Source organism: Myotis lucifugus, unplaced genomic scaffold (genome assembly GCF_000147115.1).
Source record: "Myotis lucifugus unplaced genomic scaffold, Myoluc2.0 scaffold_7, whole genome shotgun sequence".
Lineage (NCBI taxonomy): Eukaryota > Metazoa > Chordata > Mammalia > Chiroptera > Vespertilionidae > Myotis > Myotis lucifugus.
The window spans coordinates 19,741,406-19,764,416 of NW_005871055.1; the positions used below are offsets into that span (position 1 = coordinate 19,741,406).

Genomic DNA, 23,011 nt, shown 5'->3' on the forward strand with positions numbered 1-23,011 from the left:
CTCCAGTCTCAGTTCTTTTGGGTGGGTTTGAGCCTGCCCACATTCATTCTAAAGCCAATAGTTTTGTTGTGCAGTTCTTCAGGCTTATAGGTGAAGAGGAAAGAGAAGGAATCATGAGCAGCTAGAATTTTAATAGAGTTCTGAGGCCTACATTACTAAAATCCATGCAGTGCAGGTGAGGAAGAGGCCCAAGAGCCACCTAGGACACCATCACTGCTCATGACTACATCACTTGTGTGGTAATTAATCCACACAGGTCCAGGAGAGCCAGAGGTGAGGACACCTCATTGTGAGCCCTCTACCTGTGCTCTGACCTCTTGTAGTGCTTTTCAGCTCTTTGACTTTTCTCTGGGGCTTCAAAATGTTTCAGAAAACAGCTTCAGAATAAAGCACCTCTCAATCCACCAACTCTTTTAGCATGTCCTGCGGTCACTTGGAGAAACTGCTACTGGAGAATAGGCAGAAACCTAGGTGGACCTGGCAGGCACTATCAAAAGACATGCTGGCATGGGATTGTGGAAATAAAGGACAGTGTGGCACTGTTATTGCATCCATTGTTGTAGGAAAATCTTCCGTGACCACATATTATTAACAGAAGAGAGACATACTGGTTCTTGTTAATACAATATGGCAGAATGTACCCTCAAGCAATCTGTGCCTTAGCTTGCTTTTATTTTCTTAGACCTCTGGGAAGTATTTTTAAAAATGTTTCATGATACATCTGGGGAGAAAGGGCACATGCTACATGTCCTCATTCACTGGAGAGAAATACTAACACTTTTGGGGGTAATCTGGTGTTTAGACTTTAAAGGTTCACACAATGAGACCCAAGATGTGAACTTATGCAAAATAAACAATTCAAACTAAAAAGAAATAAATGAATTCTAGATGGAAAAATGAGAAATTTCTACTGTGGGAAGACCAGTACTGTTAAACTAAGATGCCATCCTGATCCATGTACCATCTAGGACAAAAAACACATGGCCACAACAAATGATGAACCCTGGCAAATAACCAGACACTCCATAGTTGAAGGGTATGGCAATCTGCTAACAATGGGATTTTCTGCTACAGTGGAAATAAGAGTTTTATAATTAGTAAAAGTATACATGAAATTATTAAGCACACACACATCCATCCATTACCTTACGAATGGCTCACCAGATTTGATTTCTGTCCTTTTTGCATAGGACAAATGTAGTATGTATGACTTTGGCTCCGCTAAACCATATTATTGTGGGAGCCCCCTGGATGGAAGCAGTGGAGTAGAGTGGTCAAAAGTAGGGGTTTCAGAGCTGGGTTCAGATTTATGCCTTGCTAAGTACTTACTAGATAAGTGATCTTGGGCATATAACTTCTCCAGGCTTTCTTTGTATAAAATAGAAACAATACTGATACTGTGAAATTATGATAATTAAATGAAATATCATAAGTTAAGGGCCTTGTACATGGTTTTTGTTCAATAAACAGTGGTTACTCCTGTTTTGTTTTTTTTAATGTGTGGGGCCCAGGAAAGTAATGGGACATTTTCTATATTTGGCAGAAACCCAACAATGGCTTTATGTTGAGGATGGGAGAATGAGAGAAAAAAAGGAGAAAAAGTGACCTTTCAGTAGCAACTCAGGGATTTTCTAAGCTACTAATTATTATTCATGTCCTCCCTCACAAAGAGTGGCTGCTCTAGTGTGTACTGTAACTGTTGGAAAAATCTTGGCCCAGTTCGTGTGTAGAGTGGAGCAAAGTTTAAGATCCACTGTTGGAGGGTAGCTTCATGAGGGCACCACTGCCTTAGTCAAAGAAGCATTTTCCAAAGAATAGCAAAGGGTTCACAGATAAAATCAGTGGCTATTGCTCAAATTAAGGATGCTGCTGGTGTGTGAGGCCCTGTGTAGACTTCCAGCTTTAATGTTCTTCTAAGTCAGAGCCCTTGGACGAAGACCAAGTTCTGGCTCTTATAGGCTAAAGCTTCTAGTCCAAGGCGTTCTCTCTGAAAGGGAATGCAGCATGAAGGAGCATTGTTCTCACACAGTGCTGAAGAACTAGTTGGGTGTCCAGCCCCAAGGGGCGGGGGAGGGGGGAGGGGGAGAGATGAATAACAGGGAAGCCTGCACACCCAGGTGAGCCCAAAGAAGCCAACGGACTTGCTGTCTCTAGGAATAAGGCAATCCCCCCTGACATTTCAACACTCAACTCACCCAGCTCTGAAAAGAAGCTGCTGGCTTCAATTAAGCAACAAATTCCAATCTCATGCTGAGCTTAGAGTTTGAGGCCACCTTAATTGGGCTATAGCTTTATTAGTTGTCACTTCCCCATCTAGTAGCCACCAACTACTGTCCTTGATTAGGTATTGAGATCCCACAGATAAATCTTTCACCCTAAATTTTCCCTTTGCTCACAAGAGTACCTGGCTCATTCGCTATAAAACATTTTAATTCACTAAATACCATTTTGCTGGAATCAGTACATATACATTTTAAAGCTTTACAAGGTTATTATATTTAATCTTATGATTGTACAATATACTTACAAGAACAACTGACCTCTATAAAATGTCTCAAAAAAAAGTGTAACCCTGGCCAGGTGGCTCAGTTGGTTGGAGTGTCATCCCATATACCAAAAGGTTGTGGGTTCGATTTCCTGTAGGGGTATGTATAGGAGGCAACTGATGGATATTTCTCTCTCACGTTGATGTTTCTTTCTCTCTCTTGAATTTTCTCCCTTCCTATCTCTCTCAAAAGTCATAAGGCATATCCTCAGGTGAGGATTTAAAAAAGTGTAGAAAAACTATTCAATGTGTATATATATTTAATATATTTTCAGGACTTACCTGAAAAAACTGGCAAAGTTTTGCTGAGTATATTAAAAAGAAAAATAAAAGTCCTTAATTTATAGATTATCTCCAGGAATCACTACACTTCTCAAATCTGTTGTTAGATGGGCTTTCTTTCTTTAATTTTTTTTTTACATCTGAAGTTGAAGCATTAACCAAGTCCATATGTGCCACAGACTGCAAATAAAGGCACAATTTTGGAAAATACAATGCCAAATGTTTCCTTTAAAGTTGGATGCAAATTATCTCTTCCTCACCTTTCTACACATTCCTTGACAACAGCAAAATTTCCATCTCCTATTGTCCTTCCAACTTTGTATCGTTCCGTTATTGTGGCTGGAATCTGGAAGCCTTCCTCCGACACTTCTGAAAGAATCATTAGTATGTTTTTATTGGTAGAAAAGAGAACACAGATGTTGCACAAAGGAGACATTTAGAAGTATCATCTAATAGACTGAAACTGATTCAGAATCAATAGGTCATTTTTTGGACTGTGAGGGCAGCCCCCTCTGCTGACATTGTATAGTCAACAGTTTTACTAAGTTTACAAATGGTAAACAAAAAGGAAACATAAATGTATGGGGTCCACTCCCACATATGTAAGAGCAACTTATGCTTTCTGCTGCAGTTGGGCTTCTGAAGAGGAAATTTTACTCTTTTTATTTTATGTCAATTTGATCAATAGCATTGACTGCATACCCACTGTGTGCAGAGAAATTACCTTTCTAAGTATGGCTGAAGAGGAAAATGCAGTTAGTTCATAAGGGACTCTGGGCTGCCTGGCATTATACATGAAAATGCCTTCTATGTGCACACTTATCATTACTACATCCTGAAGTGGAGATCTCCGTAAAATTCCATATGAACTCAGCCCTGATTGCCACCCCTCCACCATATCAGTGAGCAGATTTTAGACATAGTTCTCACCAGCAACCTGCATAGCAGATGTTGAGTTAAAATAGCAATACCTATTACGTCTGTGAACAGAAAAGTTTTGTAGTTTCAATTATGTTAGTGCCACTAACACAACACATTTTCCCACTTAAAATGTATTTTGAAATATTTTACAAATGCCTAATAATGCTTTAAATATCTAAGGCCATAAAACTAAATAAGCCACACTTAGGTCACATAAATATGCTGGATAACCTTTAACATCTTAGGGGTGTAAAAAGTCTTTTATAACTGGGCTCTAAAATTTACATGCTTTAAAGTTATAAATCCAAGCTCCCCTCAGGCAACCTGAATATAAAATGTGATGGAAGCCTAGTGTGCTTTCTAAATGTGCTCCTATTTAAACTGAGGCTAAACATTTCTTCTTAAAATAAAATTAAAACATTAGGTGGTAAATGGGCTTTCTTGAGTTTTATGTTCTCACTTAATCTGTAATGTTAGGGAACAACAAATGGAAACTCAAAATTATTAGACCTTTATTCTGGTTTTGTGGTAAACTCAATCTGCACTACCCTGGATTCTAGGGTGGATGGAATTTCTGGAGAATGTTGTACAAATGGAGGACATGTGCTTCTACTACTTCTATCCTGCGCATTTATTTCTGCAGTCTCTTCACCTCTTTATAAGTGACATTTTACTCAATCCACTAGAAGCTATCACAGTGGCTTCTAGAATAAAGTGAAAGCCAGAGCCAGTTAAACCCCTCACACCTATCATATCACCCACAAAGAAGTCAACAATTTTGTCTTTGTTTAAAAGACTCAGCCTGGGTGTTGGTGTTTGTTTGTTTTGTTTTGCTTTGCTTTGTTTTGTTTTTAATCTACTCCATAGGAATTAGAGGAGATGGTTGGAGAAGTTTCAAATCCACTACAAAGTATCTTAATTTATAAAACATCCCTCAGATGACATGGTTTTAAGGCTCTTTACTACACGAGTAATAAAAGTAAATATCTTTGGCTGTTGGATGGGGAATCCAAGGTACTTCTGTCCTTCCCTTAGTGGGAGCACCACTTAGGCACCCATCTGGAGCACAAAGTTTGGGATATTTTTCGCCTATTGGTAAAAGGTATATGTTAGTCTTTTGGCTAAGAAGACTTAGCCAAAGGCTTAGTCAAGGACCTTTAAGTAAATATAACACATTGGAACAAAAGAGACTTCTGAATGGCTAAATTTCATACTTCTGGGGAAAAAAGTCTGATATTTCAAGGTAGTTGAGAAATAATTCTTGTGTAAACCTGCTATCTCACTTAATATAATTAAAGTGCTCCCACCCCCTACTGCTCAAAGGTACTCTTTTGGGAAAATTAAGTAATATAATTTAAAACAAATAAGAGTTCATGAATTTTATTTTATTTTTAAGTTTATTTTTATTGTTTATAATATTAGAGATATCCCTTATTTTCCTCCTTTAGCCTCCCTCCACCTGGCTCCTGCCCCACCCCAGACCTTCACCACCCTATTATCTGTGTCCATGGACAATGTTTATATGCATATAAGTTCTTTGGTTAATTTCTTCCTGCTCTCCCTCCCCCTAATTTCCTTCCCCCTGAGATTTGTCAGTCTGTTCCATGTTTCAATCCCTCTGGTTCTATTTTATTCATCAGTTTATTTTGTTCATTAGATTTCACATGTAAGTGAGATTATGTGATACTTGTCTTTCTGTTACCAGGTTATTTCACTTAGCATAATACTCTCCAGGTCTCTCCATATTCCATTGTGTAAATGTACAACAGCTTTTTTAATCCACTCATGATGGGCACTTGGGCTGTTTCCAGATCTTAGCTATTGTAAACACTGTTGTTATGAACATAAGAGTGCATATATTCTTTCTAATTGGCATTTCAGGATTCTTAGAATATATTCCCAGTAAAAAAAAATAATAAAAAATATATACATGTAACAAATAAATAAAAATACAAATAAACAAATAAAGGGGGTTTATTCTTTAACAGTAATTTGATCATATCAGTTTCATACTTTTCTGAATACTTTCTCATAATTGATTTGAGCCTGTTAACCCAAGGAAGGAAACAGGAGTGTATTATAATCTTTATTTTACAGAGGAGGAACTAAGATATGGAGAGTTAAAAAACCTTACCCAAAACAATCCAGTGAATTGGTGAAAAAGTCAGTTCTGGATCCGGGTCATTTGACCACATCACAGAAAAATTCTAAAGTGAATTAGGTCAAGGCACAAAGAGTATTTTTGCAATTATCATCAATTAATTCTTTTTGTAAGCAGGGCTATAACAGTCAATCAAGAGAGTATACTGTAAAAAAAGAAGGATCTCTTACCCTTTGAGACAAAATGGAGGGACCTGAAGAATATTATGTTAAGTGAAATAAGCCAGTCAGAGGAAGACAAGTATCATACAATCTCACTTATATGATAAGTGAGTGCCGAGTGCCTAGTCCCCAGGGGCTGTGGAATCTAATGAACACCATTACCTGACAAACAAAATAGATCCAGAGGCATGGAAACATGGAATAGACTGATGAATCTCAAAGAGAAGAGGGGCCGGGGTGAGGGGTGGGAAGAGGTTAACCAAATAACTTATTATGCATATATGCATAGCCCATGGACATAGACAATAGTATAGTAGACCTGGTTGGGGGGGAGAGTGGTGGGTGGAGGGGGTCAATGGGATCTAAAAGGGGACATCTGTAATACTTTCAACAATAAATATAAATTTTTAACAAAGAGAGAGTATACTAAAATTGAAAAGAATTCAGAAAAACAAAAGCAAAAATTTACCCCCATTTATTTCCAAAGCTGGCCTTCTTAGGATACTTACAGACTCAGAGGACATGAAACATTCCAAATTAGGTTGACTTCCTCTTCCTGTTCCCACAGAGTAGATATGATCCCAAGTGGGAGTCATACTCAATTCTATCCCCTTGCTATTGACCCTTATGAGCTGCTTCAGGCTTGCCCATTTCATTCTGCTTGAGAAGTTACAGTTTCTGGAGTATATTTAGCCAACCTATCCTCCACCCCCTGTCCAAGCTGAGCCTTTTCCTCAGACACCAAGTCCCAAGCTCACCACCTTCTCCGGATCCATCATTCTCATCCATTGAGCTGCATACTTTGGTGGACGCAAGTGAAGTAGAGGAACCGCCATGCTGAGAGCTCTGCCAGGGAACAGACACAGAAGGAAAGCTGCGGTCAGAGTGCAGAGTGCCCAAGGGCTGTGCCGGGTCCCCAGGGGCTGTACCCAGCCCAGAGTCCCTGAAAGTAGCTGCACTCACACCTACGGAGGACTCAGTCTGAACATTCAAAAGGGAGGACTTCAGACTATTCAACTAGGACTACATCTTCTCCCTACCCTGTTAACCAATAATAGACTCCGTTAGGCTAATCATCATCAAATTGGATGTTTCATGGCTTTTTATTCCTTTTACTAAGAATTAACATTCTTTAACTTACTGTTTCAATTTGGCAGATTTGAGGCATCTCACCTTACTTTTCCACAGGCTATCTGCATACAAGCCTCAAATACATCACCATTCTGATTTCATTGAGTATTTTCTTACTCTTACCTCAGAAATTTTTTCTCTTCAATTTGTTTTATGAAATAGCTTAGGAAAAGTATTCAGCCTTACCACATCCTTGGAGAAAGGTAAAAGGGTGGACTTGTTAATTGCACTTTGAGATGAAGACACAAGCACTCAGCAGGTTATCTATATATTAAATGTTACACAATAAGTATGAGGCATAGACAGGAATAAACAGCTATGCCTGGTGATTTATTGTATTTTTGGTGTATTTTGACCCAAGATCCATGAGAGCAGACAGGGTAACAACTATAGTAGAAAGCTTAAAGGATGCAACAATACCATATTTAATACTCTGATCAGCAATGGGGCAGAATTTTAACAATGAAGGTTTCCTCTCTGCATCTATTCCTTGAGAAAACAATTTGCACATTTCAATGCTACTTCTAGATAGTGAATGCAGCTTGTCCTAAAAGACCTTCCTTCTGTTTCCCTGGGTTTATTCACTTGGTTGGCCTGATGCGAGCAGGAGGCGGTGAGGGGGTGGCAGTGGCTCATGGTGCTGGCTGTCTGTGGAATAGAGGGGAGGGAAAGAGCATCTGTAGTTGAATTAATAATGAAGATGTGGTGAGAAGCAAAGTTGACCTAGTTTTCTTCTGCTTACCTGTCTCCCTTCAACCTCCCCCCCATTCAAACCAGTCTTAACAAGGTAGGAAGGAAGAGAAGTTTTATATAATTTCACCAAGAACTACAGTATCTTGCATAGAAAATGCAAATATTTTCATTTTCACCAAAGATTAATGTAATTGGGGAAATGCTACTTAAATCCCTGAAGGGCTATTTGAGTCAACTGCCATGAACATATGCAGGATGCAGCTAAGATGAACAAGTTCCATTGGATGAGTACAATTGGGATAAAAGTTACACTTTTTTAAAAAGCTAAATTCACAGCAGTAAATGCTCCTGCTTCCTTATAGGACATTCAAGAAGTTTTATAGTTACTCTAGTAAACCTCTGACTGTCACATAGTTTGTGTGGTGTGCCCTTTATTTTCTAATATCATTAGAATTCCCTCTTAATCAGCCTGGTTACTTGAGATATTTTTCCATCCTCTCTCATCTAGCCTCCCTTTGTGACCAGCAGCATACATTTGTACTGTGTCAGGCTATAAAAAGGGATTCAGATTATAACTTTGAAACAGAGTTTTTCTTGGTGCGACACTATGTAGTCACAACCGGTCGCAGGTATTGTAAATGTATGAATTTCTAAGCAATGCTTTGCTGACTTTTATGAATGTCTATTTGTGAAAACGTCATATTTATAATACTGGAATATGAGACGGAAACAAGACAGATTTATTATGTAGTTGTCTAGAAAAAATAAACATTAAAATTACCACATTTGAAGGGAAGATATGTGTTTTCCACAACAGTGAGATCATTTATCTTCAGTGTCATTGCCTTTGCTGAAGACATAATGGTCTTCTGAGCAGAAAAGCTGTAGGATCATTTCTAAAATGTAAACCTCTTCTTCTTCTGGGATTTCATATTTCTTGAATTTCTTCCAGCAGCATCACAAATGGTGTTTATTAATGTAGACACATTGTGATTTGGGGTGGCAGGTGCTGTCTTGTCATATTGTGTTTTAAATTTTAGAATACAAAGACACATTCTTTCATCAAGCACCAGAATTAATAGGCTAGTAATGTGTTTCCTACCAAAGATGTCCCTTAATTTATGTACTCAGTTCACAGGGGAGTTCTACCAAATATTCAAAGAAGCACCAACACCTATTCTCCTCAAACTATTTCAAAAAATTCAAGAGGAAGGAACACTTCCAATCTCTTCTTATGAGTCCAGAATTACCCTAATTCCAAAACCAGATAAAGATATGACAAATAACAGGCCAATACCCCTGATGAGCATAGATGCTAAAATCCTCAACAAAATTTTAGCAAATTTGATCTAGCAATACATTAAAAAGATCGTACATCATGCATGACCAACTGGGATTTATTCTGGGGATGCAAGGCTGGTACAATATTCACAAATAAATAAATGTGATACAGCACATAAACAGATTGCAAGACAAAAATCACATGATCATAACAATTGATACAGAAAAAGCATTTGACAAAATCCAACAACCTTTTTTGATAAAAATTCTCAGCAAAGTGGGAATAGAGAGATCATACCTCAACATAATAAAGGCCATGCATGACAAACCTATAGCCCACATCATACTCAATGGGCAAAAACTAAAACTATTTCCCCTAAGAACAGGAATAATACAGGGATGACCACTTTCACCACTCTTTCTCAACATAGAACTGGAAGTCCTGACCATAGCAATCAGACAAGAAGAAAAAATAAAAGGCACCCAAAATGGAAAAGAAGAAGTAAAAGTCTCTTTATTCACAGATGACATGATATTGTACAACGAAAACTCTAAAGACTACATCAAAACTACTAGATTTAATAAATTAATTCAGAAACATAGCAGGATACAAAATTAACACTCAAAAATTCATAGCATTTTTATGCACCAATAGTGAACTCTCAGAAAGAGAAACTAAAAAAAAAATCCTATTTACTATTGCAACAAAAATTAAGATACTTAGCAATAAACTTAACCAAAAAGATAAAAGACCTGTACTCCGAAAACTACAGGACCTTGAAAAAAGAGATAGAGGAAGATATAAACAAGTGGAAGAATATATCATGTCCATGGATTGGTAGAATCAACATCATTAAAATGTCCATACTACCCAAAGCAATCGACAGATTCAATGCAATCCCTATTAAAATACCAATGGCATTTTTCACAGACCTAGAACAAACACTCCAAAAATTTATATAAACCCAAAAAAGACCCTGAACAGCTCCAGCAATCTTGCAAAAGAAGAACAAATTGAAGGAATCACAATACCAGATATCAAGTTATACTGCAAAGCCACTATGCTCAAAACAGTCACAAGAACAGGCATATAGGTCAATGGAACAGAATAGAGAACCCAGAAATCGACCCAAGCCACTATGCTCAATTAATATTTGACAAAGCAGGCAAGAGCATACATTGGAGTAGAGTCAGTCTCTTCAATAAATGGTGTTGGGAAAATTGGACAGGTACATGCAAAAAAAAATGAAACTAGACCACCAACTTATACCATACAAAATAATAAACTCAAAATGGATAAAAGACTTAAATGTAAGATGAGAAACCATAAAAATCTTAGAAGAAACTATAGACACCAAAAGCTCAGACATCTCTCGTAGCAATATGTTTACCAATACATCCCCTAGAATGATGGAAACTAAGGAGAAAATAAATAAATGGGACTACATTAAAATAAAAGCTTCTGCACTGCAAAAGAAACCATCAACAAAATAACAAGAGAGCCCACTACATGGGAGAACATATTTTCCAATGATACATCCAATAAGGGGTTAATTTCCAAAATATATAGGGAACTCATACAACTTAACAAAAGGAAGACAAACAATCCAATTAGAAAATGGGCAAATGACCTAAATAGAAACTTTTCCAAAGTGAACATACAGAAAGCCAAGAGACATATGAAAAAATGTTCAGTCACTAATCATCCAAGAGATGCAGATCAAAATGACCATGAGATATCACCTCACACTTATCAGAATGGCTATCATGAACAAATCAACAAAAGACAAGTGTTGGTGAGGTTGTGAAGAAAAGGGAACCCTAGTACACTGCTGGTGGGAATGCAGACTGGTGCAGCCACTGTGGAAAACAGTATGGAGTTTCCTCAAAAAATTAAAAATGCAACTCCCATTTGACCCAGTGATCCCACTTCTAGAAATATATGCTAAGAACCCCGAAACACTCATCAGAAAGAATATATGCAGCCCTATGTTCATAGCACTGTAATTTACAATAGCTAAGATTTGGGAATAGCCTACATGCCCATCAGCAGATGAGTGGATAAAAAATTGGTACATTTACACGTGGCAATAAAAACAAAAGAACTCTTAAAATTTGCAACAGCATGGATGGACCTAGAGAGCATTATGCTGAGCCAAATAAGCCAGTCAGAAAAAGCTAAGTATCACATGATCTCATTCATATGTGGAATCTAATGAACCAAATAAACTGATGGTCAAAAATAGACCCAGAGACATAGAAGCATGAACAGACTGTTGAACCTCAGAGGGAAGGCGGGGGAGGGTGGGTGGAAAGAGATCAATCAATGAACCTGTATGCATAAATGTATAACCTGTGGACACAGACAATGCAGTTGTGAGGGCTTGGGGGGGTGGATGGGAGCTGGCTGGAAGAGCTTAATGGGGGAAAAGGGAGGACCTATGTAATACTTTCAACAATAAAGATTTTTTTAAAAAAAACCCTCAAAATGGATGAAAGATTTAAATGAAAGTCATGAAACCATAAAAATCCTAGAAGAAACCATAGGCAGCAAAATCTCAGATAGCAATATGTTTGCTGATAGATCTCCTAGGGGCAGGGAAAGAAAGGAAAAATTAAACAAATGGGACTATTTCTAAATAAAAAGCTTCTGAACAGCAAAGAAACCATCAACAAAATGAAAAGGGAGCTCACTATATGGGAGAACATATTAGCCAATGATACAGCTAATAAGGGGTTAAGTTCCAAAATATATAAAGAACTCACACAACTTACCAAAAGGAAGACACACAATCCAATTAAATAATGGGCAGAGGACCTAAATAGACAAAAATCCAAAGAGGACATACAGATGGCCAAGAGACATATGAAAAAATATTCAGTCACTAAAATTGCTTATTTTGAACTTATAGGTTTGTGTTTTTGAAAATGTACCCCAAGTCATTTTACATTTCATGCTGTCTAATGTTGACAGATGAATGACAGTTTTAAGCGAAAAAAATGTATTTAATTATAAATAGTGTACTCTGAAAATTGAAAGTCCTCATTTTACTTATTATGCACAAATGGAGTAAAATAAATGCATTAGATTTCTAATGGTGTTATTTTTTTCTTTTCCCCAAATGAGTAAGGTAGTTAACATTATATACTTTTTAAAGACAATGACCATTCATGGATTCAAAGAATTACAGGGATTGGAATGAACCTTAAACGTTACCTATTCCCTTCCTACTTTCACCCAGAAACCAAATTTCCACTACAAAAATTCTAACTATATAGTCAAATGGCTTCTGTCTAGAAACCACCAGCATTGAGCACATTATTCCTGAGGCAGCCCCTTAATGGTTAATATGAGACAAAGAAAGTTCTTCCTTAGGTTATGTTGAAATGATGTTCCTCTACATTTTTAATTTATTGGTCTTAGCTCTCACCTCTGAAGCCACCCAGTGCAGTCCTAATCCATTTCTCTATGACAGCACTTCAGGTATTTGGAAAAGGCTACTGGCCCCTTCTTGTCTTCTCTTTTTCAATTTGAATATTCCCAGGGTTTTTTTTTTTTTGTTCATCATGTGACAGGACTCTGTGACCCCTTCTCCCTCCTGTGGACACACTCCAGTTGTCAACATATCTTGTTAAAGCTGGTGGTCAAAATAAATTCAATATTCTAGGTATAACCTGACCATCACAGAGCAGAGAAATGGTGAGTATAATATTAATATACTTTAAAGTCATATTGACTTTTTTCAAAATTTTGTTTTATTGCTTAAAGTATTACAAAGAGTATTACATATGTCTCCTCCCCCCCCCTTGACATTCCCCCGGCCTTCCCTACCCCCCAGTGTCTTATGTCCATTGGTTATGCTTATATGCATGCATACAAGTCCTTCGGTTGATCTCTTACCCCACCCCTCCTGCCCCCCAACTCTCCCCAGGCTTCCCACTGTAGTTTGACAGTCTGTTCAGTGCTGCTCTGCCTCTGTATCTATTTTTGTTCATAAGTTTATAATAGTCTTTATTATCCATAAATGAGTGAGATCATGTGGTATTTTTCTTTCATTGACTGGTTTATTTCGCATAATTTGCTAGCCTTACAATGAGCTCACTGTTGTGTCAGGTCTCCCTGTTCTGTATTTGGTGTTTCGAATCAAGTCTAAGTCTTCTCATTTATTCATGTTAAATGTCATCTATATTACATTCCTAATCTTTACAGCCTATTAGTTTTTGGATTCTGATTTTTGTCACCTAGCATTTTTGCTCTCTCTCCCATTTGAAGTAATTTTTAATGAGCATGGCTCTGTGTATTCTTGTGATTAATTCTTAAATATACTAACTTAGTATTGGAACATTTTGATTATTGTTCATAAATCTAATTGAAGGATTTTGAAAACCAACAAAGGAAAGATGTTTACACTCTTGTTCTTTAGAATTTACCCAGTGAAATTAATCAACCTTTATTTATGACCAACAGAAACTAAAGAGTCAGCTTTTATTTTTGCATGCTTATAAATGAAATTAATTTACTTGTTTGATTTTTCTGAGCAGACAAAGGATTTTATAGTATACGTGATGATAAGATTTTGTTTGCTTCAATCAGCTTGTTAATTCCAACACATTTGGATATACAGTACAAAACATACAGTTACTTTAGAATTCAATGCAATTAGCTGCTCTATGAGATACTGTGACATTTAAAATGTCATCACCTCCAAGCATATCTAATGGGAACCAGATGGACAGGCTGCTGGCACCTGGATGCTTTTATGGCACACCTTCATGAAAGCACTACCCTAAGTAAGAACACATCCTAAATGTAGCTATTTAACTTGAGATCATATAACAGATGGAGAATATATCACACTTTTTGAAGTGAGAAAACTGACATAATAACTCTAACCACATTTTACCAAGATGTAGCTGATAAATATGTAGTAAAAAGCAATTCATTCTAAATAAAAATTGTGTAATTCTCCTGCCATTTGTTTGAATGGTGTCACTCATCTTGGGTCCATGCTGAATAAAGATTTCAAAAATACCTAATTGATCCAATTGATCTAATCAATGTAGAAAAATGTCACCAGATAGCTTTAGCTTTCCCTGGATAATTGTATTATTTCCACTTTGAATTTTGTCTTGGTATACAACTGTGATTTTCAACCTTTTTCATCTCATACCACACATAAACTAACTACTAAAATTCTATGGCATACCAAAAAATATATATTTTTTGCCAATCTGAAAAAAAAGTCCAATTTTGATTCATTCATATTGGATGGCTATTGTGTTGGCTGCTGTCATTTTTTTTATTTGACAATCTAAAGGAAAAGAGGGCAGTGCCCCTGACTAAGCAGCCAGGTATTGCTTGTTTTAAAAATTCTTGTGGCTTACTGGTTGAAAATCATTGGTATACATTTATTACTTTGTAAATATTAATTTAAAAAATTATCTATACTAATAAAAGCCTATGGGGTCATCAAATCCTCACGCCGTGATGACCTCAAGCCACGATGCCCTCACGCAATAACAATCCATCACCAGGAGGCTGCGTGCATGGCAACGCACGCATGGGTGGGCAGGGACTTGATGTTGCGTGTGCAGCGTGGAGGCGGTCCCGACGGCTCCGGCCTGCCTCTTTAGGGCAATCCATCGAGGAGCCCCAGATGGGTGGGCAGGGCCTACCTTTTTGGGGAGATTGTTCGCGGGCTCCCACACTGTGAGAGGGCACAGACCAGGCTGGGGAACGCCCCCCCCCACCCCTCCTGAGTGCATGAATTTCGTGCACCGGGCCACTAGTAAAAAAATAATTTTGAAATCAACAGGATGAACTTTATAAGAGAAACACAACTAAAAAATGTTTAACAGATTCAAGCAATTGTCTTGGTGATTTTTTCTTGATTCAAGGTCTACAAAATCTCTAAAGATGACCTCATATAACAAAATAAAATTATAATCTTCATGTAGAAGCTTAAAATCCATGGAATTCTATGTGCATATAGAAAAACCATACATTAACTTTTCAAGTTGGTATAGAACAATAAGTTGATGACATCAATCTGCAATAACTAATAGGATTCATTATTTGAAACAAGGCACAAAGGGAACTCCTTTTTCCAAATTCGTTTGTCTGTATTCTTCATGGTGTGTTTAACCTAAATAAAGTTTATGATATAGGCAATCATGTATAAAACTAAGAATAAATACTGAAAAATGTAAAATGTTATCATAAAGATTTGCTCAAAGTTTTAAAAGACCGAAGAACTGTTATTTATGAAATTAGGTTACTTAGAGAAAATTAAAATTAAAATGGGAATATTGGCATTAAATCTGTTTTAGTGAAATCCTGGGAGCCAATATTTCAAAACTAAATATATTTAGTTACAACTTTGTTGTTTCAGTAAGTCAATCTTCACTTCTATTATCAGGCCAAGATCTGTAAATTCAAAATCTGAACCAATTGTCTTGAAGAGACTGTCATGGTAGTGGTAGTAGGGGTAGACAACAAAGTCTCCTCTTAATTTGATAATAGTTTGGAAGGGGGCTAAGAAATAATCTAGTTTATCTCCTCTCAGTAAGTAAAATGATTTCCTCCATAATTTCCTCCTTAAATGGGATTTCCAACCTGTGATGAAGGGAGCACACTACTCTTCCAGGCATCTGCTACCTTTTATTTTAAACTGTATTACACAATTGGGAATTGTATTACACAATTGGGAATTGTAAACTTGTGAACATTTCTTCCAGTGGTATCATTATTGCTTTGGGCATTGATTACATTTAGGTTATCAAGGAAATAATAAAGAGAACCAATTAAAGTAAACTGTAATTTTAAGGTTAAAATGACCCTGGTAAAAATATTAGATTTAAAACCAGAATTCTGAACTTCTATAATCATTTTAATGTAAAATATTTTTTTCTAACTAGATTAGTAGAATTTTATTTTCTCCCTTACACCATATTATGAATGACACATATTATGGACTTTTGTTCTAAATTTAAGTTGGGTAATCCAATATTTTATTATTATTATTATTATCATTGATATTCTTATGTATTTATTTATTTTATATATTTATTTATTCAGTGCTTTTAAAATAACTTGCATATGCACATGTACATACATACCAAGCACATTTTCCCCCCCTGCAAATTAGATGACCTTGGATAAATACTTTCAAGTCTAGCAGACAGCTAATATACTTCAAAAATGTAGTTAATTTCTCTTTTTCAACCAGTTGCCAATGTCTGGCAAATTCACCTTTAAGGCAACTCAGAGAGGAAAGTGTACTAATGACTTAAATTTAACCAACTGAAATAAAATTCTTCATCAGATAGTCTTCTTCTTTTTTTGTTATTGTCAGTATTATACACTTCAGATGTTATATGATGCCATTCTGCAATATCTCAATTATCACTTGCTGATGCTAATTATATTACAAGAACATCACAAATATGATTATGAATGTAACCGTTCCCCCACACCGTTATTTCAATTTCAATGTCTACTTATCAAATTTTCTGAAAGAAACTCACTGAACAACATTAGGTATTTTTTCCTGTTTATTGTATAGTTACTCTAAGGTGATGTCACAAATTTAACTTTGAGAGGAATAACATGATCCAGTGTGAAACACAGGAACAACATTTTACAAGGAAGCCACAGCACAAAGTGATGAAACTTTCAAAATTGGGTAGTTCAATGAAACATTTCATTATGTAGCTCTATCAAACTCTGCTGATGGCCTCAGTTTTTAAAACATTTTAACAGCAAATGTTCTTTTTAAGATAATAAATATCCAAGCAAGTTAAACTGTAAGCAGAAAGTATGTCAACCATTTTATAAAAATTCTACCCAAATTTACAACATTCATGGTATATTTTGAAATAAAATTTCCTTAGAAGAAATAAATTCAGTTCCTTGTTGTTGATGAATATGAACTCAAAAAACAGATCACAAAAATTTTGACTTCCATAGTGCTTTGCCTATGACATTTCAGATATCTACTACCCTGGCTTCAAAGACGCTTTGTGGTCATATATAATACAAACACTCATATATTACATGCATCATGTATACTATCTTGGAATTTATTCATCATCTTTACTAAAATGAACCACATTTTAAGAACACTCTTTATCATGCACCCTTAAAAATTATAATTAGGGCTTCAGATTTCCTATGTTTTCCACATGTATTACACAAACAAAATTACAAATATTTTTTTAGCTGACAGTGTAACAAATGCATCAAGCAATTGGTATACTGAATTAAATACATCTCTAATTTTCACACTATTCTTCTATGGGATATCTCAGTCAAATACAGTTGTCACAAACATGCACAATTAGAAATGCTAGTAAGGCTAGTACAAATATGTATAAGTAGGCAAATGTATGCATATAATAGTAAATTCATTCAATTAACATTTTTACATGTGTATATATTTATATAGATATACTAGTATACACACATATAGCAAGTTGGTGTTGTGTTTTTTTGTAAGTATAGTAAGGTTACTACTGAAAATATGTCAATAGTTTAGTGTTTTGAAAGAACATAAAAAATTGCCTTATAGGTAATCTGAGTTTGTTATTAAACTTACTTCAAATTAAATACAGTTTGGACTCTCTTCTATTTCTGTTTCAATATAATACTCAACTACTCACAGATCTATAAAACAATATTTCATTTTTAGTGAATATTGATTGGCAATAATTACATGTCATCAATATGTACACATTAGAGAAATATCTATGATAGTATTCATTTTAATAATTGAATATCAAGACGTAACCATATAAATATTAATGTGTGCTTATATTTAACATTTAACACAAATTGGATTTTTCTAAATTTCAATTATTTTTGTGTGTATCTGGATTTCAATTTTAAAAAAATCAGTACATCTGACTATTTAGAACTGTTTTGCCACACAAGTTTAGCAAACTACTTTTGAACTTAAACATGCCCTAACTAATATGCCATATGTAACAATGTATGATATGAAGGTTTTATATATAATTCCACAAAAGCCAGTAACTTAGAAGGCTGTGTCACAAATACTATACTACTTATGGCCTATATACATACACAAATACTTATATAAGCACATCCATATAAACACTGAGCTCTGTGCATTTACATTAACACACACATACATGTATAGATATATGGCCACTATGAAAAATTTAACAGTCCAATGGCTAAAATATATGGAATTACTTTTCAATAATATTATTCTATATTTTCACTCATTTATATTAAGAAATGTGGTTTTTAAACTTCATGTTTTAAGTTTTTTTAAAAGAGCCCAATCATGTATAGATCTACAGTGGATGCAAAAAATACCCTTCCTGGGTAACATAGGGAGCACATATAGTACATAATGGTGGTTCAAAATATTTTTAGAAAATCTCATTTGATTTTTTTAATATTTAGATGAGCCAATAGAGCCAATATATAAATACAGGTATGTGTACAGATGGGTGGACCTGACACTTTTTAAAAGCCTATGACAGTACAGACATTGTGGCTTACCACTCCCCTCCCTCCACTTAACTGATTAAGCAAGACAAAGAAGAAACTAACCACATGGCTTTCAAAAGCAGTCCTTTGAATTCACACTGAACTTCACACTTGATAAATGATTGAGTTTTGCATTTCTAAAATGATGAAAGCAGGGAAATATTTATTATATCATTTTCAATGATGTTTAAGAAAAATAGTGAGTACAAATTAAAACTATCAAACTTTTAACTAGAGCACAGTGCCTTCAGCACATTTAAGGTTTACCAATAAGGACAAAAATGCATGTTTCTGCTGGAGTTCTTTCCTGCTTAGTAGAACAATTTTAAAATTCAGTGTCTATATTTTTAAAAAATAATTCCATATGCAAATAAATCTTAACTGCCTATAAATCATCAGTTTGGTTCCACTAATGAACTGAAAACTTCTGGTTTATTGCTAAGAATATTTTTATCTATTTCTGCTGTAGTCTAATGTACACTCTGCATAGAAAGATATCTCAAAGTCTATAAACGGTGTGCTGTTTCAATCTCTGAGGGACTTCAGTTTCAAAAAGTAAATGATAAACATTGCCCCTGAACAGTCCTTTAATAAAAGTCATATGTTGAAAAGATTAAATGCCATGGAACAGCATTTCCGTTGGAACTGCTTGAATGGAAAGTTGGCCATGATATCGTCAATTAGTACAAGTTCAGGGTATTTTTTTTCTGTGTCTAAAGAAAATCATAGACTTCATATCAGTTGGTAAAACCTGCCACTTATCCAGAATAAATATCATTTATTGAACCTCTCTAAGCAGTAGTTCTCCATAAGATTGACAGTGTAGGGAAGTAAAAATTATTGGAATTTATTTTTGTTCTGGACCATCTAATCCCACCAGATTTAGTTAACTGTTCCACTGCTTTCTTTGCATTTTGGACAGTTCAGTCAAATACATACCAATCTTTTATGTATTAAGACTCAACGGTATTAAGTAATGCATTTTACAAAGACATAACTAGAACAGACACCAGCATAGGCAACTTCCCAGATGTTTACTATTTCAGATAAAACAAAGCAGCCTTTTGATCTCAGCAGGAGTCTTTGTTCATTTCTATTGGAAACAGTTTTAAAACATGAAGTCTGGAACAGGTATTATTATGAACTGCTCTTTCAAGATGGAATGGTTCAGTTTGCGGTTCTCGAATAACCTGCCAGAGAAGTGTCTTTCTCTCCAACAGACAGGATAATGAGGCACTAATTATTATAAGGCTAAGTTTTCAAATGCTGTTAGATTGCCTGGACTTTTTTTAAATCTTCCTTTGGTTGAAGTATTTTATTCACTTGGAAAGTGAAATGGTAACATATGTAACTATAAGCCAGATGGTAAAATTTAATAGTTGAGTAATTTATCAAGGAGTTAAATTGCTAACATTTTAAATAGTATATGACAACTGAATTTCTCTCCATCTTGAATCAAACATTTTGTTTTAAAATCCATTTTCAAGTAAAATTTGAAAAGAAAACGCAAGTAAAAGCCTCCAAATGGCATCATACATTTTTAATTTATCACCTACTGAGATATGTCAAGCCTGTATAGTATGAAAACCATGCTTCACAAGTCTTAAATTGTTAGTGTTTAGCAAAACTAGATGATCAGTAGGATATGGCTTAAATACAATAGACCATACACATTAAATTAATTTGACATTCAGATTGTAAAATAATTCTTTTATGTTTAAGAAAAGCTGACCATAATTTTTAAAGAGAAGACCAGAAGAGCAGAATAGGTTAATGTTAACAATGGGTTATAATCATAGACTTATTTGGTTTAACACAAAAAGAGTTTTGCATATGAAAATTTCCAAAACACTACCAAGATCTAGGATTTATTGGAATGGAGATTTAGATATTTGGGGCCTTCTTTATACAGTACCATCTAAAAGAATTTAGCTTTTCCAATTGATTTTTTCGAAGAAGTCTAGATACAATTATTTTTTTAGTTCTCTGTGTAAAAAAAAAAGTTCCCTAGCTACAAACTTTACACATTTAAAAAATTACATATATAGTTGTGAGAGGAATTATATAATTTATAGTTCTTCATGTTAGTGTTTAGCTTCAGCTATTTTTAAACTGTTTGAAGTAAAAAATAATTTAAAAAGTTTAAATTTGCTCAAGAAAAATAAGGAAATTGTCTAATGTTTAATGTTAAAATCTTCATGAGATGTAGCCTTGATATGGGTATTTTTCCTCAATTATATTAATCCACAAAATGACAAGTAGCTTTCTCTACTGACTAGAAAGGAAAAAAAATCTACCTGTATATTTTTATTATTTTGCTATAAAAGTACCTTTAAATATTATCAATAAAAATTTTAAAAAGAATTTAATTTTAAGAAAAAAATGTGTTTTAGTGTCATTTTAATCTGCTTGACCAAAAATACAGAAAAATTGTATCTACATGTCTACTGTGATTAAAATGAAAATCCCAGATACAGAAATTATAACTCTGTATTGCTGCATCATTAGCATATTCTTATACTCAATATTGGGTCCATTTTTGAAATTCATCTGGAGCCAAGCCTTGCATAAAACCTCAGCAACTGAGTTTGTGTTCAAGATCCCCCAATCAAATAATGTAGGAGACATAGAAAGAAAAACTCCAGGATTAACATCATAAATATAAAATGCCTGTATATTTACTTTTATATAATTTGGGCTTCGCAATTTCAAAGTATGCAAATTTTTGTGTGTGTATTTTACTGTTAGACTTTTGCTTAGAAAATGTTTAACCTTCACCTAATCACAAACCATATACATTGCACCATTGTCTCTTTTACACCGAGTCTCCCATTGAATCCAAGTCATCTGAAGAGAGGGGGCAGTACAGGTCCTGTAAGAGGAAGGGCAGTATAAATTGTTTACTTGACCCTCATAGGTGCTCTATGGCTCCCAGGAGTGGAGCAACACTGAATGAGCACAAGTAGTGTCTAATGTCATTAGACCTATTAGTGACCAAATTCATATAAGAGGAAAAATAATTGAGAAACCATCTAAATAGACAAAATAGTCCTTATTTTGCCTTATTGATTTGATCTCCTCAGGAACTTTTACCTTCCTTTGTGTCCAGTTAAGTTTTACAGCCCCTGAGGTCTGTCAATGCCATCCCTGCTTGTATGTATCTAGACAATTCTTCCTTGAACACCTCCTTCCCATTTGGGGTAGAAGAGGAATATGCTTACTTCACAAAATAATTTATTAGAAGCCCCAGCTGCCATTCAGCGAATTCAAGTCCCAGAGCAGCAACCTAAGTGCTGTATTTGCACATCACATAAACCCAATAAACAGTGCCTTTTCAAATTTTATGTTTGAAAGAAAGAAAGAATTCAAACTTGACTCACACCCCTTTCTAATATTCTTCCCCAGTTCCGCAACCACTCACCTAGCATCTCTCTTTTTCTCCCCTTCACCCTTATTGCCAAGAGATCTCTCTCTATTAGTAGCCAGGCAACCAGCTCAGATCTGCAGTGTCTAGAATCTTGGCTTCTTTCCTATTTTGTACCACCCACTCGGCACATCATCTGAATGATCAGATAACCTACAAAAAGTCAGCAATGTGGGAGGATAGTGGGGAGCTTCATTCAACCCACATAACACATTTCTTTCTGATTAAAAAATGGGACCCAAGAAAGTTCGTGGATGGAAAAGATCCTCCAAGATGTTCATCTGTGACCAGTCAAATGCTTCTAGACAGCAATTTAAATAACTATTTTGTAAAAACAGAGAGGTTGCTTGGTACCTTACCAATAGTACTTTTATAAAGAAAAATATCTGGCATGCAGACTCTTGTTGTATATAACTATTCTAAAACCAAGAGAGATAACATAAAAATATGATTTTAAGGGAAGTTAAAAAACTGATTAGATGATCATAATTAATATGAATGAAAATATAGATTTTCTTGTTTGTGAAGAAATTAGTCAAACATCTCACTATTTCTTTAAAAAACAAAAATTTATGTTCAGGTAGGAAGTGTGAGTGTGTGTCTATGTGTGTGTTTGGGGGGACAGCCAAGTTTTCCTGGCCACGTTGCTAGGTAACAGAGAGGGAAAATAGAAGTAGCTACTGCTTTCCAGTTTGCAATAAAAAAGTTAATTTATTCATTGAAATATCTTCTTTTAGCACTTGCCATCTTTCACTTATTTCAGTATTTCCTGCACATGAGTACAGCCAAACATTTGAGAAGAACATTAACCAAATTTGAAACAGGATCAGTTTTTAGTGATATTAGAGGCCCATTTTAATCTGGAGAGGTTATTTGATGTAGTTGACTCCAC

General features: G+C 35.3%; 1 protein-coding gene across 2 annotated transcripts in view; it reads right to left on the bottom strand.

The window, feature by feature from the left end:
* Window positions 1–23,011, bottom strand: part of LOC102440557 (serine/threonine-protein kinase DCLK1) — a 518,233-nt gene that overhangs the window by 89,984 nt on the left and 405,238 nt on the right. For both annotated transcript variants that reach the window (XM_006083625.3, XM_006083624.3), the window contains 2 exons: window positions 6,832–6,916; window positions 3,088–3,196 (listed from right to left, as the gene is read on the bottom strand). In XM_006083625.3, coding sequence (XP_006083687.1) covers window positions 3,088–3,196; window positions 6,832–6,916 — 194 coding nt within the window. The remainder of the gene's footprint in view (window positions 1–3,087; window positions 3,197–6,831; window positions 6,917–23,011) is intronic.